The sequence below is a fragment of the Oryza brachyantha genome, chromosome 10 (assembly GCF_000231095.2).
Source record: "Oryza brachyantha chromosome 10, ObraRS2, whole genome shotgun sequence".
Lineage (NCBI taxonomy): Eukaryota > Viridiplantae > Streptophyta > Magnoliopsida > Poales > Poaceae > Oryza > Oryza brachyantha.
Window position 1 is genome coordinate 9,937,690 of NC_023172.2, and position 15,751 is coordinate 9,953,440.

A 15,751-nucleotide genomic window follows, 5' to 3' on the forward strand; every position below is an offset into this window, starting at 1 on the left:
CTCAAAATTTATTGAATTTGTCGCTTTCTTTCTTTTCTTTGTCGTGTGCTTGCAAATTTGGTGGTTCGGACCTTATCTTTCTCGTAGTATCGATCGATTAACTGTTCCGGATGAATATAACCCTAAATTGCAATGTGGATTGGTACAACTGACCTAGGATATCAACTTGGCGTTCCGTATATTGGTTCTTGCACCGTTTGTTTGGCTAATATTCACCTTCTTCTATTCCAAACAGTGCTTATTGCTGTTAGACTGCATCGTGTTTCACTTATTGGTACTTAACCACTTATTGATGCAATACGAACAAATCAGTGTGACCAATGTTACTGTAGCTTCTGGATCATTCCGTGCATGAAATATTTTGGGCATATTTTGATGTATTTTTTTAGAAAATTCAACAAATGCCATCGACAAAAACACCTTTCCAAGAAATAGCATCGCCGGACGCACCTATTAAAAAATGCCATGGTACAAACATGTTTGTCCAAGAAATATTATTGCCGTTAGGGTTCCATCATTCTTTCCATCCAAAAATATGATGGGGTTAACATATATGAATGGATGAAATCTCAACATGATGACATTTCTTAAACAAATGGGCTCGTAAAATGATATTTTTTAGAAGTTGCTTCAGTCGATGGCATTTCTCGGAATAAAACACTTGTCAATAGCAATTTGTTAGATTGTCTCATAATTTTATATAGATGTATATAAATGAGCATGTCTAATATTTGGATTTCGTATCAGCGTTACGGTGTGTCTGCAATCAAGTTTGTATAACATTTTTTATTTGGGGGCAGTATAACATTGTTTTATTTGTGGCAATTGCAAATTTGCCACTAGTTTAAATAGCTATTGCAAAATTGCCAATACATGCTTTCCTTTGTTTTCTAGTTTTGTGTTTCTTGGGAAATATGTTTTTCACCGTCTTTTGAGGATGCTTATATTTAGAAAAATAACAAATGTTGGCATGAACTGTTAGGTGGTTGTGTTACAACGAGCAGCATTTTATGATTGATGTGTAACGCTCTGTTTGTTTCTTGGAAAAAATGTTTTTAAATGTCTCTTGAGGATGACTGTATTGAGAGATTCACAAATAATTATTAGGAGCATTAGGGCTTTGTATTACACTGTAGTATCCTTAAAAAGGTACAGGAATTACCATAATTTATAGTGTTAATTTTAATACCTCTAGAAACTTTATTCATTGAGGTATCGTAACTTCAGAATTTTGAATTTTGGTACCTAAAGATATTTTCTTAAGGATGATAAAATTGCCCTTAATAATTTCTCCCATCATGTACAATACAGTAAAATAGAAACAAATGGACATGGAGGCTTTTGTGCTAAAATCAAGCCAAACTTATATTTTGGTTAAACCTAATATACTATTAGTGAAAATTAAAAGTACCATCTTACAAACTTACATGTAACATCAATCACATCTCACTAATTTCTATGTGATGGTTTGGAATATAGGTGGATGTATTTGATGAACAGTCCAGAGCGCAGCAGTGAAAGCTCTTGCGTGGCAGCTTGAACTGCTCTATCCATGAACTGTGCAATAGTGAAAGCTCTTGAGTGGCAGCTGGACACGGCTCTATCTGAACTTCAAAAAACATTAGTTCTTATAGATTTACAGTAACTGTAGTTATATTTGAAACTTTTTTATATAAAAACTCTTGAATGTGGTACATATTATCCTTTCAAATAAGTCAATGTGAAAAGGATAAAAATATGCACCCATAAAAAAGTAGAGGCCCGAAATGAATCCATCCAAAATTCCAAACCGATGGTGGTTTTAGCCACGACGGCTCGCACTCTCACCTGCCCGCGATTCCACTCCCGCACCTCCACCACCCCCATCGTCGCCGCCGCCGCCGCGAGTTTGCTCCTCTCGGCGTCCTCGTCCTCGTCCTCGCGTGCTCGTGCACCGGCCAGTGGATGCTCCCTGTGGCGGCGCAGGTGAGCAGCGTTCTTGAAGTCCAGGAGCTGGCGTTTTGAGGGGGGATTTTCCCCAGGGGGGAGTAGCAGTAGAGGTCAGGTGTGTTCTTGGATCGTAAACCTGTTCTTGGTCCGGTGGTTGTTCCAGTGTGGAGCTGGGATGCTTGCGCACTCTTCCTCTAATGTGCGTGATTTTTTTTTCTCGAATTAGAATGGCGGCGGCAGTATGACTTGTGCGATTTTCATGGATGACTAATATTAATCGCTCGCTAGATGGGGATGCAATTTACATAGATGTAACTGGCGAAGATAATCCGTTCGGTTCACTTTGGCGAATCGAGAGTTCTTGGTTTGCCATATCCAATGCAAATGTCAGAACAAGAATAGCCTCAGTTATGCCTTACTTTATTAGACTCCAACAGAATTACTTTCATGATTAATTAATTGCAAGAGGCAGAAGTTTTGGTAGTGCTATGACAACAACTCATATTCGTAATTAAAAAAAGAACTCCAGTAGTGCCGCATGATGGGGACAGGGCGATGAAAAGAAATCAGTTATAATCATATTATATTTTGTTCTTAGAATATGGATGTAGTTTTTTTATTTGTATGTTAAGGACCTAGTAGTGAGTGTACCTTTACGCGAATTTCTTGGTTTGCCTCATCTCTTCTGGTGATCACTAGATCCCTCTTTTCTGGCGATGCTGATTTAATCTGATCGATTCTGTATGGCAGCGTTAGTAAAATATCACACCACCCAACAGCTATGGCTGCTGCACAAGCCTCAGAAGCAGCCGCTGAGAAAGATTTGCCTTTGGGGATGGATGCCTCCATGATGGATGAATATGCTTCCCAGTCCAAGTTGCTGCAAGAATTTGTTAAAATTCCCACTATTGGCAAGGCTTGGATCTTCAATTCCAAGACTGGTATGGGCTGTTATTGTTGTCTGGTTTTGCTAAAGCTGAGGTTTCAGGTTTCTTGCTCTTCTTTTGTATTCTGCAGAAAACACATCTAGGGCGATGGTTTCTGTTGGCCAAGCAGATCTTTTGGCAAACAAAAGGAAATACTTCCTTCTAAGTTCACACATCTCAAAAAATGCCTCAAGAAAGTCTGTGGATTTTCAGTGGTCTCCCTTCCCAATTGAAATGAGTGGAGTGTCAGCAGTAATTCCATCTCCATCAGGGAAAAAGCTTTTGGTAGTACGGAATTCTGAGGACGATTCCCCTACAAAACTAGAAGTTTGGGGCCCCTGTCAGCTAGAGAATGAGATTCATGTTGCACAATCTGTTCATGGATCACTCTATGTCGATGAATGGTAAGTTACCCTGCCTCTTTCAAAACAAATTTCTTTTTTTTTTTTTGGGTGGGAGTGAATTTAATTTTTGGAAGATAAGTGGAGGGAATAAGGGAACAAGGGTTGCTTTAATGCAGGTTTGAAGGAATATCATGGAATCAGGAAGAGACTTTAGTAGCTTATGTCGCCGAGGAGCCTCCTCAACTGAAGCCAGAGTTCAATGATGCAGGATACAAGAAGGCTGGCTCTTCTGAAAAAGACTGCAAGAGCTGGAAGGGAAAAGGAGATTGGGAAGAGACATGGGGAGAAACATATTCCAAGAAAAGGATACCTGCATTGTTCGTGGTCAATATTTTAAGGTGTGTTTCTGGTTGTTCTTAAGATTGAGTCCAAAACGGCTTCCAAAGTACCACGATTTTGCGAGCAATAATAAGTATCATTGCAGTGGTGAAGTGCGAGCTGTGAAGGGCATACCAAGAACTTTAAGTGTTGGCCAAGTGATTTGGGCTCCGTCATCGTCATATAGCTTGGTTTTTGTGGCATGGTCATCTGATAATGGTTTCCAAAAGACACCAAGGAAACTTGGTATTAAATACTGCTATAACAGACCTTGTGCTCTGTATGCTGTTCCTGATCCTTTCATGGAAGAAGCTGATGAACCATCAATTAAGTGAGAACATCTGTCGTTGATATTTGTTCTGTTCTATTTCAACTATGCACTGGAGCAGTGTAGGATTCCTGTTCTTACATCTTAAGGTTTTAATTGTCACATTGAAAAACTGTAAATTCTTGTCTCAGAATATTTGTAGCCGCATATTTTTTATATCCAGAAACAAATCTGCTATATATATTTTCACTCGTTTTTCTCATTAATCATAGTCCTGAGTAGACAAATGTTAAATAGATTATGTGCATCATGCCTCAAAAAACATAGATAGTATATTCTGATGTCATTTCTCTAATTTTGACAGTGTTAGTAAAGGTGCAACTGCACCTACAATCAAGTTAACATCAAACTTGAGCAGTGGTTTTTTCCCACGATTCAGGTAGGACAACCTTCAGTTTTCTTTTATCAGTACTGTTATTCAGTTTAGCCCATACTTCTCAACTCTTATATTGGAAGAAATACAAGCTACACATCTATCCATATTTCTTTAGCTATGTATCTTTATTTGCATTATAATTGTTTAGCTGTTATTTTTTGCCATGTTTTGGAATGATAGCAACCAAATTACATCCTTAAGCATGGCTATTGATTGTTCATGCATGTTTTTAATAATGTCATGTTATGGCTGGACATTATGGTATAGTATATCAGTGGTGACGTAATAGAAATAAGTCAAGTTCAAAGTGCTTCAGGAGTTAGAGAATCCTAATAAGCTCTGTATTAGAGTTTCCTTGTTTCGTTATACGAGTCCTAGTAGTATTAGGTTCTTAGTTTGTTTCCTTTTCCCTTATCTAGAGGCACCTCAGTATGTAAAGGTAGCCTAATACTGTATTCAACCTACATTTATTTGAACAATCATAACTCAAGTGGAGTGAATTTCGAAAGTTTAGCATTTTGGGCTGATGACTAGGTATCTTCATCAATAACTTCTTGTTCCTGTGGACTGTGGACTCAGTAGATATGAATCTTTAAGCACCAGTAATGCATTTTTTTTTTGCACATCTACATTCAAAGTTTTCATGTAACTCTAGATTATGAACTTAGTATGGGTCACTTATGCATGTAGATGAATGTTACAATACTCTGTACTGCAAAAATAATATGAGTTCTTTATCATACAGTCCAGATGGGAAGTATCTTGTGTTTATCTCAGCAAAGAGTGCTGTAGATAGTGGAGCACACAATGCGACAAATTCAATGCATAAGATTTACTGGCCTGTAGATGGGAAACTGGAGGGCCTTAGTGTTGCTGATGTGGTACAACAATGCCCTTCCTTTCCTTACTAATTTATTATCGATTAATTTGTTTAGATGGTTTCCTTTTATATATAGCTTCAAAGTTATGGCTTGAAACAATACATAAAGCTACGCACACTGTTTATTTGAGCACATCACTTAGGTGCCTTCTTTTGGAAGCAATGCCGATATCATATATTCAATGCTTAGCTGTTATGTAGGTACCTATTGTGATGTGCCCTCAGGATGATGGTTTTCCTGGTCTGTACTGCTCTGGCATCCTTAGGAATCCATGGCTTCCTGATGGACAAACTATGATTTTATCTTCTGTTTGGGGAAGTAAGGAAGTGATACTTTCTGTAAATGTTGTGAGGTAATTACGAGCATTTTATCTACCAGGTACACTGACATGGCTATAAAGTTTATTTATGAAATTTCTTATTTTTCTCCTCAGCTGTGAAGTTGCAAGAGTTAGTCCTCAGGATTCAGATTATTCATGGAATGTTCTTGCACTAGACAAGGATAGTATCCTTGCAGGTACTTCCATATTTCTACGACACTTGCAGTTGTCTCCAATAGTTCCTTCGGATAATATATCATATTTATGTGCCTTCCCACCTTTTCCAGTTTCAAGCAGCCTTATTACAGTCCCTCAGATGTACTACGGGTGTGAGGTTTGTCAAACTGGAAAATCAAACCAATGGGATTGGCAGGATATTTCAACTCCTTTTCCAAATCTTTCTGATAAGGTATAGCTGCAAAAATGTATTGCTTGTCCAACTTTACCCCAAAAATTCTGACAAAAATCTGGTAGTGTTTACTAACAGTTTCTGTGATGTATTTTGGCAGATCAGTGTACTATTAGCAGACCATAAGTTCAGTATCCTCAAAATCCCGATTAGCAACGCTTCTGACAAACTCACTGATGGTACGCGCACAACTCAAAGCTCCTTCCTGTTCTTTTTCTTGATTATAATTAAACTGGCTCTAGCTGACCCTTTTCTTCTTTTTACTACTGCATTCTTCACTTGGTGCTATGTGTTTCTTGAGATCACCAATACTGTCTTGTAGATTGGTTTATTGTGAATTGTGACACAATCTAATCATGTTGCATTTACTCAAGACAATGCTAAAGTGCATGTTGTGGTTGTCTGCATCATTAAGGATGCATGTTAAAATTCAGTGGCATTTGTTTTTGGAAGTATACTCTATTAGAAGTAGTCACATTCGCTCCTCTCCTAATAATTTCTGTAATTTATAAAATCGATTCAGGAGCTAAGCTGCCATTTGAGGCCATTTTCGTGTCCTGGAAGGATTCTGCAACAAGACCAACAATTGTTGTTCTTCATGGTGGGCCACATTCTGTTTACCCATCAAGCTATTCAAAATCTCTAGCATTTCTTTATTCACAGGGATATAACCTTCTTGTTGTGAACTATAGGTGAGCTTGAATTTTATTCTTGCAATAATTTTATGTTCACCTAGAATACCTTACCCCTGTCCTTTATGAACTCTGCCTTGGAAATATACCTTATTAAACACTAACATGAATGCCTACATACACCGTTCTATTGCTTAGAGGTTCACTAGGATTCGGTGAAGAAGCATTGCAATCTCTTCCTGGCAATATTGGTTCTCAGGTGCACTGTTATTGATTTATTTCCATGTTTTCAGATTATTTGCTTAAGGTGTCAGAAATTTAATATGAACTATGACTGTGCAATTGCTGATACCCATGTACAGGATGTGAGTGATGTATTGACGGCTTTGAACTTTGTTATAAAGAAAGGATTAATAGATGCATCTAGAGTAGCTGTGGCTGGAGGTTCACACGGTGGTTTCCTGACAACTCATTTGATTGGCCAGGTTCTTAGCATGTCTTTGTTTTTTCCTGAATTCTTTATCTATGCAATCATTCATTGCATTTGAGTTTATATTTTTCATTGTTGATTCAAATTATTTTTGCCTAATCGTTTTCACAAATAATCTTGCACTATTCTTGTTGTAAACTGCATGTACTCCTTTGGACATAAATGTGAACAGTGTATTTTGATGATATACACTGTTATATTTGCAAAGCTTATAATTTTGTAAAAGAGAGCAGCACGTTAATAGAAAGCACTCAAGCAGGACGCAGTAAGTTATTATCAGTGAACTTAAATTGTCTCAATTTATAGGCTCAAAACTATGAGTTGTATATCTCATTTGCACTAGCAACAGAGCTAGGAGTTCTTAAAAAATGATAACATCGATTCGTATCAGCTACGTAGGTCATATACTGCATTGCAACGCTTAAATCTATACCAATATCCCACAGAAACATTTCTACAAGAGTATATCAGCATGTTCTTTCTTTGAAGTTACACTGAATTGCAGTGTTGCAGTCAAGCTGTTTTTGCCTTTTCATGATTAAGAAGTTCACATGTGATACTCTCAAGTGATATTTCCTGATTTTAGAATATAACTAGAAACAACGCGCGGCATTGCCGCGGACACCTAAATACTCTCTGATTTTTTTAAATGACATAATTAATTTTTAGACCCTTTATTTTTTAAAACCTTTTTGTCAAATATGCAAAATTATGAATCATACTTAAAGTTAATTTAGTATTAAATCAAATTATAACAAAAATAATCAGTAATAGTACAAATTTTTTGGATAAGATAAATAGTTAAACATAAATCAAAAGTTAATAATATCAACTAAAAAATTGGAGGGAGTATGAAAGTTTAGTATGATTATTTATTAGCCAACGATCGCAGGAGCAGTGGTGTCACCTGCAGCCGACGAGAAGAGTGCATGGAAGCTGGCTGCCGCCGGCCTCGGCGCAGCGAGAGAGCGCCCGGTGAGGGCCTTGTTGAAGCACACGCGAGCTAAAGCCATGGTCAGCAAAGTAGTAGCACCAAACTATGGTGCACTTAAGACAACATAAATTTGTCGATTGCTCCGTTCAGAGATGGCGATGCCATCATGCGAAGTGTTTGGTATATAAAGTGAGACAGAACTTGAGTAGAGGAGTCCGGAGAGAGCGTCTGGAAAGAGGGGAAGACATCCAAAACCTTCTGGTAGCCCGTAAAGAGAATGAAGCAAAATTACCACCACCTTTACCTCTACATTAAATTAAATATTCATACGTAGGTCACGGACACAGGAATGAAAGCTTGATTTTCACTGCGCCACGTGGCACACTTGTCTGGCCAGAAATTTGCCCAGAATTCGGTATTAGAGATTACTTAGTTGACAAAAACAGAGAAAAATAAGTGCTGCATGTGGGAACTAGGTCTATACTTTTCTTTGATACTATTCAGTTTACAGGTGCTAGTGGTGCACAGCTTGTATAGCACATGAATTCTTCTATTTATCAGGTTCTCTTGGGCTTGAGTTAAACTTTTATATGTATGATGAACTGCAGGCTCCAGACACTTTTGTTGCGGCAGTTGCTCGAAACCCAGTATGTAATTTATCATTGATGGTCGGCACAACTGACATACCTGATTGGTGCTTTGTGGAGATTTATGGGAAAGAAGGGAAAAACTACTTCTCAGAGTATCCTTCAGTTGATGATCTTTGTCAATTCCACCAGAAATCACCAATATCACATATATCAAAGGTAAGTATACTCTGCATTAGAACTGATTATGAAATGCTTGAGGAGAAAAGATCTTTACTTGACAGTTTTAGAAAATCTGCAGGTGAGCACGCCAACACTCTTTCTCCTCGGAGCGCAAGATCTCAGAGTTCCTATTTCTAATGGCCTACAGGTAATTCCTCATGCAGTTCTGTTCCTCCCATTCCTTATACAATTCTGTTCCTCCCTAGTGACTAATGAAGGCCTATTTCATCTTTTATGGGTGAAAAGCTTGTGAAGTATAGTTACTAGGAGCATCCATGTTATTGTTCGCGTATACAACTTCAGATCGAATTTCTGAAAGAAATTTGTTAAAGTGTATTGTTAAATTATATACATTATCTTTTCTTTGATTATTTTTTGTTTTTACATACGTTGGATTATGCCTAACCATAATTGCAACATTTTCAGTATGCAAGGGCCTTGAAGGAGAGGGGAGTTGAAACCAAAATTATTGTATTTCCAGAAGATATGCATAGCCTTGACAAGTTGGTTACTTTTACTTTTAATCTTTTTACCACTGTGATCACAAAACAGTGCCTTTCAACATTTGACTCGATCATCCTTCCCTCCCTCTGTGCAGGCCGCAGTGTGATTTTGAAAGCTTCCTCAACATAGGTGTTTGGTTCAAGAAGCACATGAGCAAATAAACAACATACCGCTGTTACCACACTATATCTTGCTTAATAAATGCTTGTAATTTGGGCCAAAGCAAACCAGGAAAACGTGGTTCCATTGGCATTCGAATAAAGTATATCTGTTGTAACATTTCTGTACTGGGATAATTCTTGAAAATGCAAATACATTTGGTTATGAAATTTTACCCCTCGTGGCATGGATTACAAATATGTGATGGTAGATTATGCTTTACTTTGAAGTGCTTCTAATTCACATTTCGATGTTAGGATTGCTATCATGCAGCCTGTTGGGCACGAGCATTCCTCTCTCTTCTTTAAAAGTAGTTGGAAAAACATTTCTTTTGAATTTAGTGAGAAAAGAATTACATGAATGCAAGTTCAATTTAGGCACATGGGAAAGCCGAGATCAGTGTAATAATCTCATTCTCTACACATAATATGCTTTGTTGTTTAAAACAGTTTTACTCATTTAAATATGACGACAATAGTACAAAGTATTGCAAATGCATCTTGTGCTGTTTGATGCTTTCTTCATCGATGCAGATCTGACGCAACCTTTTGTCTTATTGTCTGTGGTGGTATGTACGATCATTAGGAACTTTTAAGATTCCTTCTGTTATTTTGGGCTTATTCTTTAAGACCTTATTACCAAGTTGACACATAAAAGAAACTAAATTTTATTGCCATCTCACCCTCCCCAATTGTTTATTGTTAGGTTTGTTGCATAGAGCCTACATGAGAGGGATCTTTGCTAAGGTATTGAGGATGTTTTAAAGATCAATTTGCAATCTTGGATCAACCACTGTGCGGCTGGACTTGCCATCTCCTCTTCACTGCAAAAGAGGAAATATAAGTAAGCGATCTCCCTCATCTCCTGAAAGGTCACTAAGATTAATACTCTGGTTTTCAGTGCTTTGAGGCTATGAACTTGCTGAATTTTGTTGCCTCTGAGTTGTTTCTTCCTGCAATCGCTCTGGTCCTCCTGTTCATTGCTGTGGTTCAAGAAGAATTAGGTCTTTTTATCAAAACAAAAAAGAGAGAAGAATTTAGGTCTATTGTGATCAACCTGATCTAGTGAGGAGAATTAGTCCCACACTCAACAGAAAAGTTTTGGTAATGCTTATCCTCTTGTAGTGCATGGAAATCATAATTTGGTGCCAAATTCTCAAAAAAGAAAAAGAAAGAGATTTTGGTGCAAAGGAAGATACTTCGTTTTATTAGTCTGAGGTAGGCATTGAAGAAGTTACGTGTTTCCTTTGTCTAAATGATTGAATTTATTAGCTCAGCTCTCCCCGGATGTGTATATATTTTTCCTTATTAATGAAATGAAGTACAGTTCTCCTGTGTTTTCGAGAAAAAAAATGATTGAATTCATTTTTCTTGAATTGGCGCATTGAAAATGCCAAATTTGTCAATGCATTGCAACAAGAACAATAGAGAGTGTTGTTCTTGAGTTAATGGAATTTATGAAGTACGAAGTAGAGATCTGAGTCTTTGTGCCTCAAAGTATACATGGGAAACTATGATTGGAATTATGAAAAAGTTAAGGTGGCATTGATTTCAACTTTGAAGTCACTTGAAATTAGGATTCTCAATTTTCATCTTACCAGTGGAATTGACAACGAAGCATACTTGAGTTCTCCTGCAGCTTGCTTAGCATATTACCCCGGTTTTTTTAATTGACGCCGTTAACTTTTGGATCTACGTTTAACCCTTCGTCTTATTCAAAAAATTATATAATTATTGCTTGTTTTGTTATGATTTAATTTATTACTAAAGTAACTTTAATTATGATTATAATTTTGCATATTTGAACAAAACTTTTGAATAAGACAAATGATCAAATGTAAATATAAAACTCAACAGCGTCACTTAAAAAAAATCCAGAGGGAGTATATTTTTGAGCTTCCTTCAGCTTGCTCAAAATGTTATTACATTTATGAATAATTTGATTTATCCTGGCCCTTACTATAGACTTACAGGTGATTTGAGTCACCTTTGAAGAAACACAATCCAGTGGGAATGGATGCAATGACATCTGAAGAAACTTTACAATCCAAGTTACTGCAAGAGTTCACCAATGTTCCCAGCATTGACAGTGCTTGGGTTTTCAATACCAACAACGGTAGGGTGGATTTTGTTTATATACCTTATCATAATCATCCGTTAGTGTTTTCTGGACGCTATCAAAGTGGCATAAAGCAACCTTTCTGTCATGATTGCAGAAAACAAATCTACAGCAATGTATTCCATTAGCCAAACAAACTTACTGGCAAACAAGAAGAGAAAATATATTTTGTTTTCTCATATAATGAGAAATGATACTAACTCTCCGGACTTTCAATGGTCTCCTTTCCCTATTCAAATGGGTGGAGTGTCAGTTATCATACCATCCCCATCGGGATCAAAGCTTCTTGTGGTGCAGAATGGAGAGAAAGGTTCCCCTACAAAGCTTGAAATTGTTTCTCAATCACATGTGGTGAAAGAGATACACATAGCTCAGTCCGTTCACGGTCCGCTTTATACTGATGAGTGGTAAAAGTACAGCATAATACCTGCATTTTTCAGTCCACTCACCCCAATCTGTACAATATGGCTTCTGGATCATGATACTACTTTTGTTGGCATAGGTTTCATGGGATTTCCTGGAACCAAGAAGAAACCTTCATAGCGTATATTGCTGAAGAGTCACTGGCACCAAAACCTGCTTTTGATGATTCTGGATATAAAGGAAGTTCTTCTGAGAAAGACTGTAATAACTGGAAAGGACATGGGGATTGGGACGAGGACTGGGGTGAAACTTACTCCAAAAAAGGGAGACCTTCATTGTTTGTACTTGACATTGCTAGGTCTCTCAGCACCTTCTAGTGGATGAATAATGTTAAACTAGACCTAGCAACATGAATTTCTAAACCTTACTTGAATTGTTGTGTTTGGTGTATTTTCAGTGGAGAAATACAACCCGCTAAAGGCATCTCAAGATCATTGAGTGTTGGTCAAGTTGTCTGGGCTCCACCATCTTCATGTGGAAGGCAGACGTATCTGATTTTTGTTGGATGGTTAGAGCACAATGGGTTTCAGAATACTCCTAGAAAACTAGGCATCAAGTATTGTTCTAATAGGCCATGTTCTCTATATGCAATTCTTTGCCCTTTTGAAGAATCAGATGTCAATAATGCACAAGTTGGGTGAGCAACTAAGTTTCCATCTTTCAAACCATGATGTAACTCTCTAAAATTTATAAATTCTAGTTTATCACTATGTTTATAAACTATTTGCCTTTTTGAAGAACCATGTGTTTATGCCTTTATGGACCAGTTTTTCCATGCCATTTTTTCAGTGATGCTAAATCAGACTCTGCTTCAGTAGCAATCAACTTAACTCCAAGCATAAGCAGTGCTTTCTTTCCACGGTTCAGGTATGCCTGTTTTATAATCATGCATTTTCTTGAGGACTTTGAACCCTGCTATAAAAATGCTTCACTGAAAAGCTCAAATTATCAACAGTAAGGATGGAAAACTTCTGGTATTTTTATCTTCAAATCGTGCTGTAGATAGTGGAGCACATAATGCAACAGATTCACTGCATAAGATCAACTGGCCTTCTGATTGGAAAACGGATCAACGCTTGGATATCGCTGATGTGGTATGTCTTATATAGTTCTATTTATTCTTGACTAGTACAGTACTTGTAACTTTCTGCAGTCAATCGAACTTTTGAATTGTTGCCAGGTTCCTATTGTAATCTGTCCTCAAGATGGCTGCTTTCCTGGTCTGTATTGTTCTTCCGTGCTATCAGATCCTTGGCTTTCTGACCAATGCACAATGATACTCACATCTGCTTGGAGAAGTACAGAAGTAATATTATCAATCAATGTGTTAAGGTAACAGAAGGTTGCTCACTTGTGCCTTTCCAGTGCTTCAAAAATCACTCATGCTATTTCCTTCTGCAGTGGGGAATTGACAAGAATAAGTCCACAGAATTCAGAGTACTCGTGGAGTGTTCTTGCAGTAGATAGACACAATGTTCTTGCTGGTAATTGTAGATACAAATAACAGCAGTAAACTTATTCATCAGTTTGTCTTATTTTAAGTGTAATATTTTGTTTTATTTTTCTATGTTTTCTAGTGTCAAGCAGTCCCATTGACCCACCTCAAATTAAGTATGGCCGTCAAGTTCCATCAAAGGATCAGACATGTACATGGTTCTGGGATGAAGTTAATAACCCGTTGATGACAGCCAACAATAAGGTTAGCTGGTGTACAATTTGGTATACTTGTGTTCTTTGATGCTTTCAACGATCTAATTTACCAAATCATTATTTTTTTTTTCATTCTAATATTACCATCTGCTGCAGATAAAAGCTTTGTTGTCACACCACAAATTTAGCATACTAAAAGTTCCAGTCATTAACCCCTGTGATGACCTCTCTGATGGTATAGTTCTAGGCTGTTGCATTCTAGGCAGTTTTATGCGTCTTACCATCATTCACCAGGAAATATTCTTCATATCCTGCAGGTGGTAAGCTTCCATTTGAGGCTATCTTTGTGTCCTGCAAGGATAGTTCGCACAAACCAACTGTTCTTGTCCTTCATGGTGGCCCGCACTCATTATCTGTATCAAGCTATTCAAAAACATCAGCATTTCTCGCTTCACTTGGGTTCAACCTGCTTATTGTAAATTACCGGTAAGTTTGTCAGAACTTTCATACAGTTCTGATAGCTGAGGCATATTACATCATTTCACTATCATCTGAAAAAAGAGGTACACCGGGCTTTGGAGAGGAGGCTTTGCAGTCACTTCCTGGAAAAGTTGGATCTCAGGTATGTGACCTCTACATCTTTGTTCCTGATGAACCAACCTAATTTCCGATGCGTGTCAAACAGGATGTCCAAGACTGCCTTACAGCTCTAGATTATGTTATCAAGGAAGGACTAATAGACGCATCTAAAGTAGCTGTCGTTGGTATTTCGCATGGTGGATTCTTGACAACTCATTTGATTGGTCAGGTTAGCATCTTAACAGATTTGAGCCTCTCAAAGATTTATTTTAGCATGAAAAATCCTAAGAGAGACTTTGTTTCTTGTTCAGTTGTTCAACTTGTAAGTTATTGTTTTTGTTGCAGGCTCCAGATAGATTTGTGGTGGCAGCTGCTCGTAATCCTGTCTGCAACCTATCACTGATGATTGGCACCACTGACATCCCAGATTGGTGCTATGCAGTAGCCTGTGGGACTGAAGGGAGGAAATATGCATCTGAATCTCCTTCACTTGATCATCTTCGCCTCTTCTATGAGAAATCACCAATAGCCCATATTTCTAAGGTGCATTTCTGTTCTTGCTGATCAAATCAGAATTGGAGAAACCAAGTAGTGATTGGCTACTCAGAAAGGATATTTGTACGATATTACGCAGCATATCGCAATCAGTGTTGTATTACTGGATGATCCACTGAACTTTGCTGATTTCGACAGGTGAAGGCTCCCTTGCTTATGCTTCTTGGAGGAGCAGATCTTCGAGTCCCCATTTCTAATGGCCTACAGGTACATCAATATTTTTTGAAACTTGACTCATTAGCCTCAAATTAAATTCATTACAGAAATAATTCACAACAAAATGCGTAGACCCCAGAACAAACTGCTAACAATCCTGTACAGCAAAAAGGGTTTACATCAAACATATTTTCCAAATTTGACCCATCAAGTATCAATATGTCCCTGCATTTGTTTCCCTAATTTGTTGGATTTAATTACACTCGTCCTGCCCTGATTGATTTCAGTACTCAAGAGCTCTGAGAGAACGAGGTGGTGAGGTCAGGATCATGATGTTCCCAGAGGACATACATGAAATCAACATGTAAGCAAATAACTGAGCCGAATTTGAGCTCATCTGCCAGCCATTATAGTTATTTGCTTACATTTATAATGGCCGGTGCCATTCTAGATGAGCTCAACATGTATCTAATTGTGTTTCTCATTTTGGAATCTTGCTGCTGCGTCTAGACCGCAATCGGACTTCGAGAGCTTCCTCAACATTGGGGTCTGGTTCAAGAAGCATCTGAGCTGATGATCATCATCAGATGCAGCAGCATGAAGGCACCTGAAGAAGAAATAGAAGCAGCAACTATAGTTTCGTCTGCTTCAATAGGTAGAGATGCCAATCCAGGATATAAGTCCATGGATGGAGATCGTCAATTTTAAGTGTTCGATTGCATGATTCACTCATGGAGATGCTAATTATCATTTTCACGGCTAGTCGAACTAAATAATATCTGCACATTGATGCCGGGAAACAAAATAAGTCGGGGGGCGTTAGTTTACCAAAAAAAACTGGAGTATGACTGG

General features: G+C 37.8%; 2 protein-coding genes across 3 annotated transcripts; both read left to right on the top strand.

The window, feature by feature from the left end:
* Positions 1-1,770: 1,770 nt before the first annotated feature.
* On the top strand, positions 1,771-9,593 carry LOC102717554 (acylamino-acid-releasing enzyme 1). Its single transcript, XM_006661713.3, has 18 exons — positions 1,771-1,965; positions 2,680-2,870; positions 2,947-3,259; positions 3,376-3,597; positions 3,684-3,908; positions 4,210-4,284; positions 5,027-5,162; positions 5,363-5,514; positions 5,596-5,678; positions 5,769-5,890; positions 5,991-6,069; positions 6,414-6,582; positions 6,721-6,781; positions 6,885-7,007; positions 8,555-8,752; positions 8,835-8,903; positions 9,182-9,258; positions 9,354-9,593. Exons 1-18 carry the CDS (start codon positions 1,793-1,795, stop codon positions 9,418-9,420), a joined length of 2,535 nt encoding a protein of 844 aa, XP_006661776.2. The 5' UTR covers positions 1,771-1,792; the 3' UTR covers positions 9,421-9,593.
* Positions 9,594-10,117: 524 nt separating this feature from the next.
* On the top strand, positions 10,118-15,727 carry LOC102717281 (acylamino-acid-releasing enzyme 2). Of its 2 annotated transcripts, none has more exons than XM_015841887.2 (18): positions 10,118-10,261; positions 11,383-11,533; positions 11,634-11,943; positions 12,039-12,257; positions 12,357-12,596; positions 12,749-12,826; positions 12,915-13,053; positions 13,140-13,291; positions 13,361-13,443; positions 13,537-13,658; positions 13,766-13,844; positions 13,927-14,095; positions 14,171-14,231; positions 14,295-14,417; positions 14,534-14,731; positions 14,882-14,950; positions 15,187-15,263; positions 15,410-15,727. In XM_015841887.2, the coding sequence occupies exons 2-18, from the start codon at positions 11,431-11,433 to the stop codon at positions 15,471-15,473; spliced, it is 2,286 nt and encodes a 761-aa protein (XP_015697373.1). In that variant the 5' UTR covers positions 10,118-10,261; positions 11,383-11,430; the 3' UTR covers positions 15,474-15,727. The 2 variants fall into 2 exon arrangements, with proteins under 2 accessions (XP_015697373.1, XP_015697374.1); XM_015841888.2 differs by having other exon boundaries at positions 11,391-11,533.
* Positions 15,728-15,751: the final 24 nt, after the last annotated feature.

What these genes read in the sequence shown, in the direction of transcription:
- LOC102717554 (XM_006661713.3), top strand. Translation starts at nt 1,793, where the DNA reads ATGGTGGTTTTAGCCACGACGGCTCGCACTCTCACCTGCCCGCGATTC. An exon ending in TTCGTGGTCAATATTTTAAG is followed by an intron (nt 3,598 to 3,683) that starts GTGTGTTTCTGG and finishes GTATCATTGCAG; the next exon opens with TGGTGAAGTGCGAGCTGTGA. An exon ending in GGTTTTTTCCCACGATTCAG is followed by an intron (nt 4,285 to 5,026) that starts GTAGGACAACCT and finishes TTTATCATACAG; the next exon opens with TCCAGATGGGAAGTATCTTG.
- LOC102717281 (XM_015841887.2), top strand. Translation starts at nt 11,431, where the DNA reads ATGGATGCAATGACATCTGAAGAAACTTTACAATCCAAGTTACTGCAA. An exon ending in GCTTTCTTTCCACGGTTCAG is followed by an intron (nt 12,827 to 12,914) that starts GTATGCCTGTTT and finishes AATTATCAACAG; the next exon opens with TAAGGATGGAAAACTTCTGG. An exon ending in CAATAGCCCATATTTCTAAG is followed by an intron (nt 14,732 to 14,881) that starts GTGCATTTCTGT and finishes TGATTTCGACAG; the next exon opens with GTGAAGGCTCCCTTGCTTAT.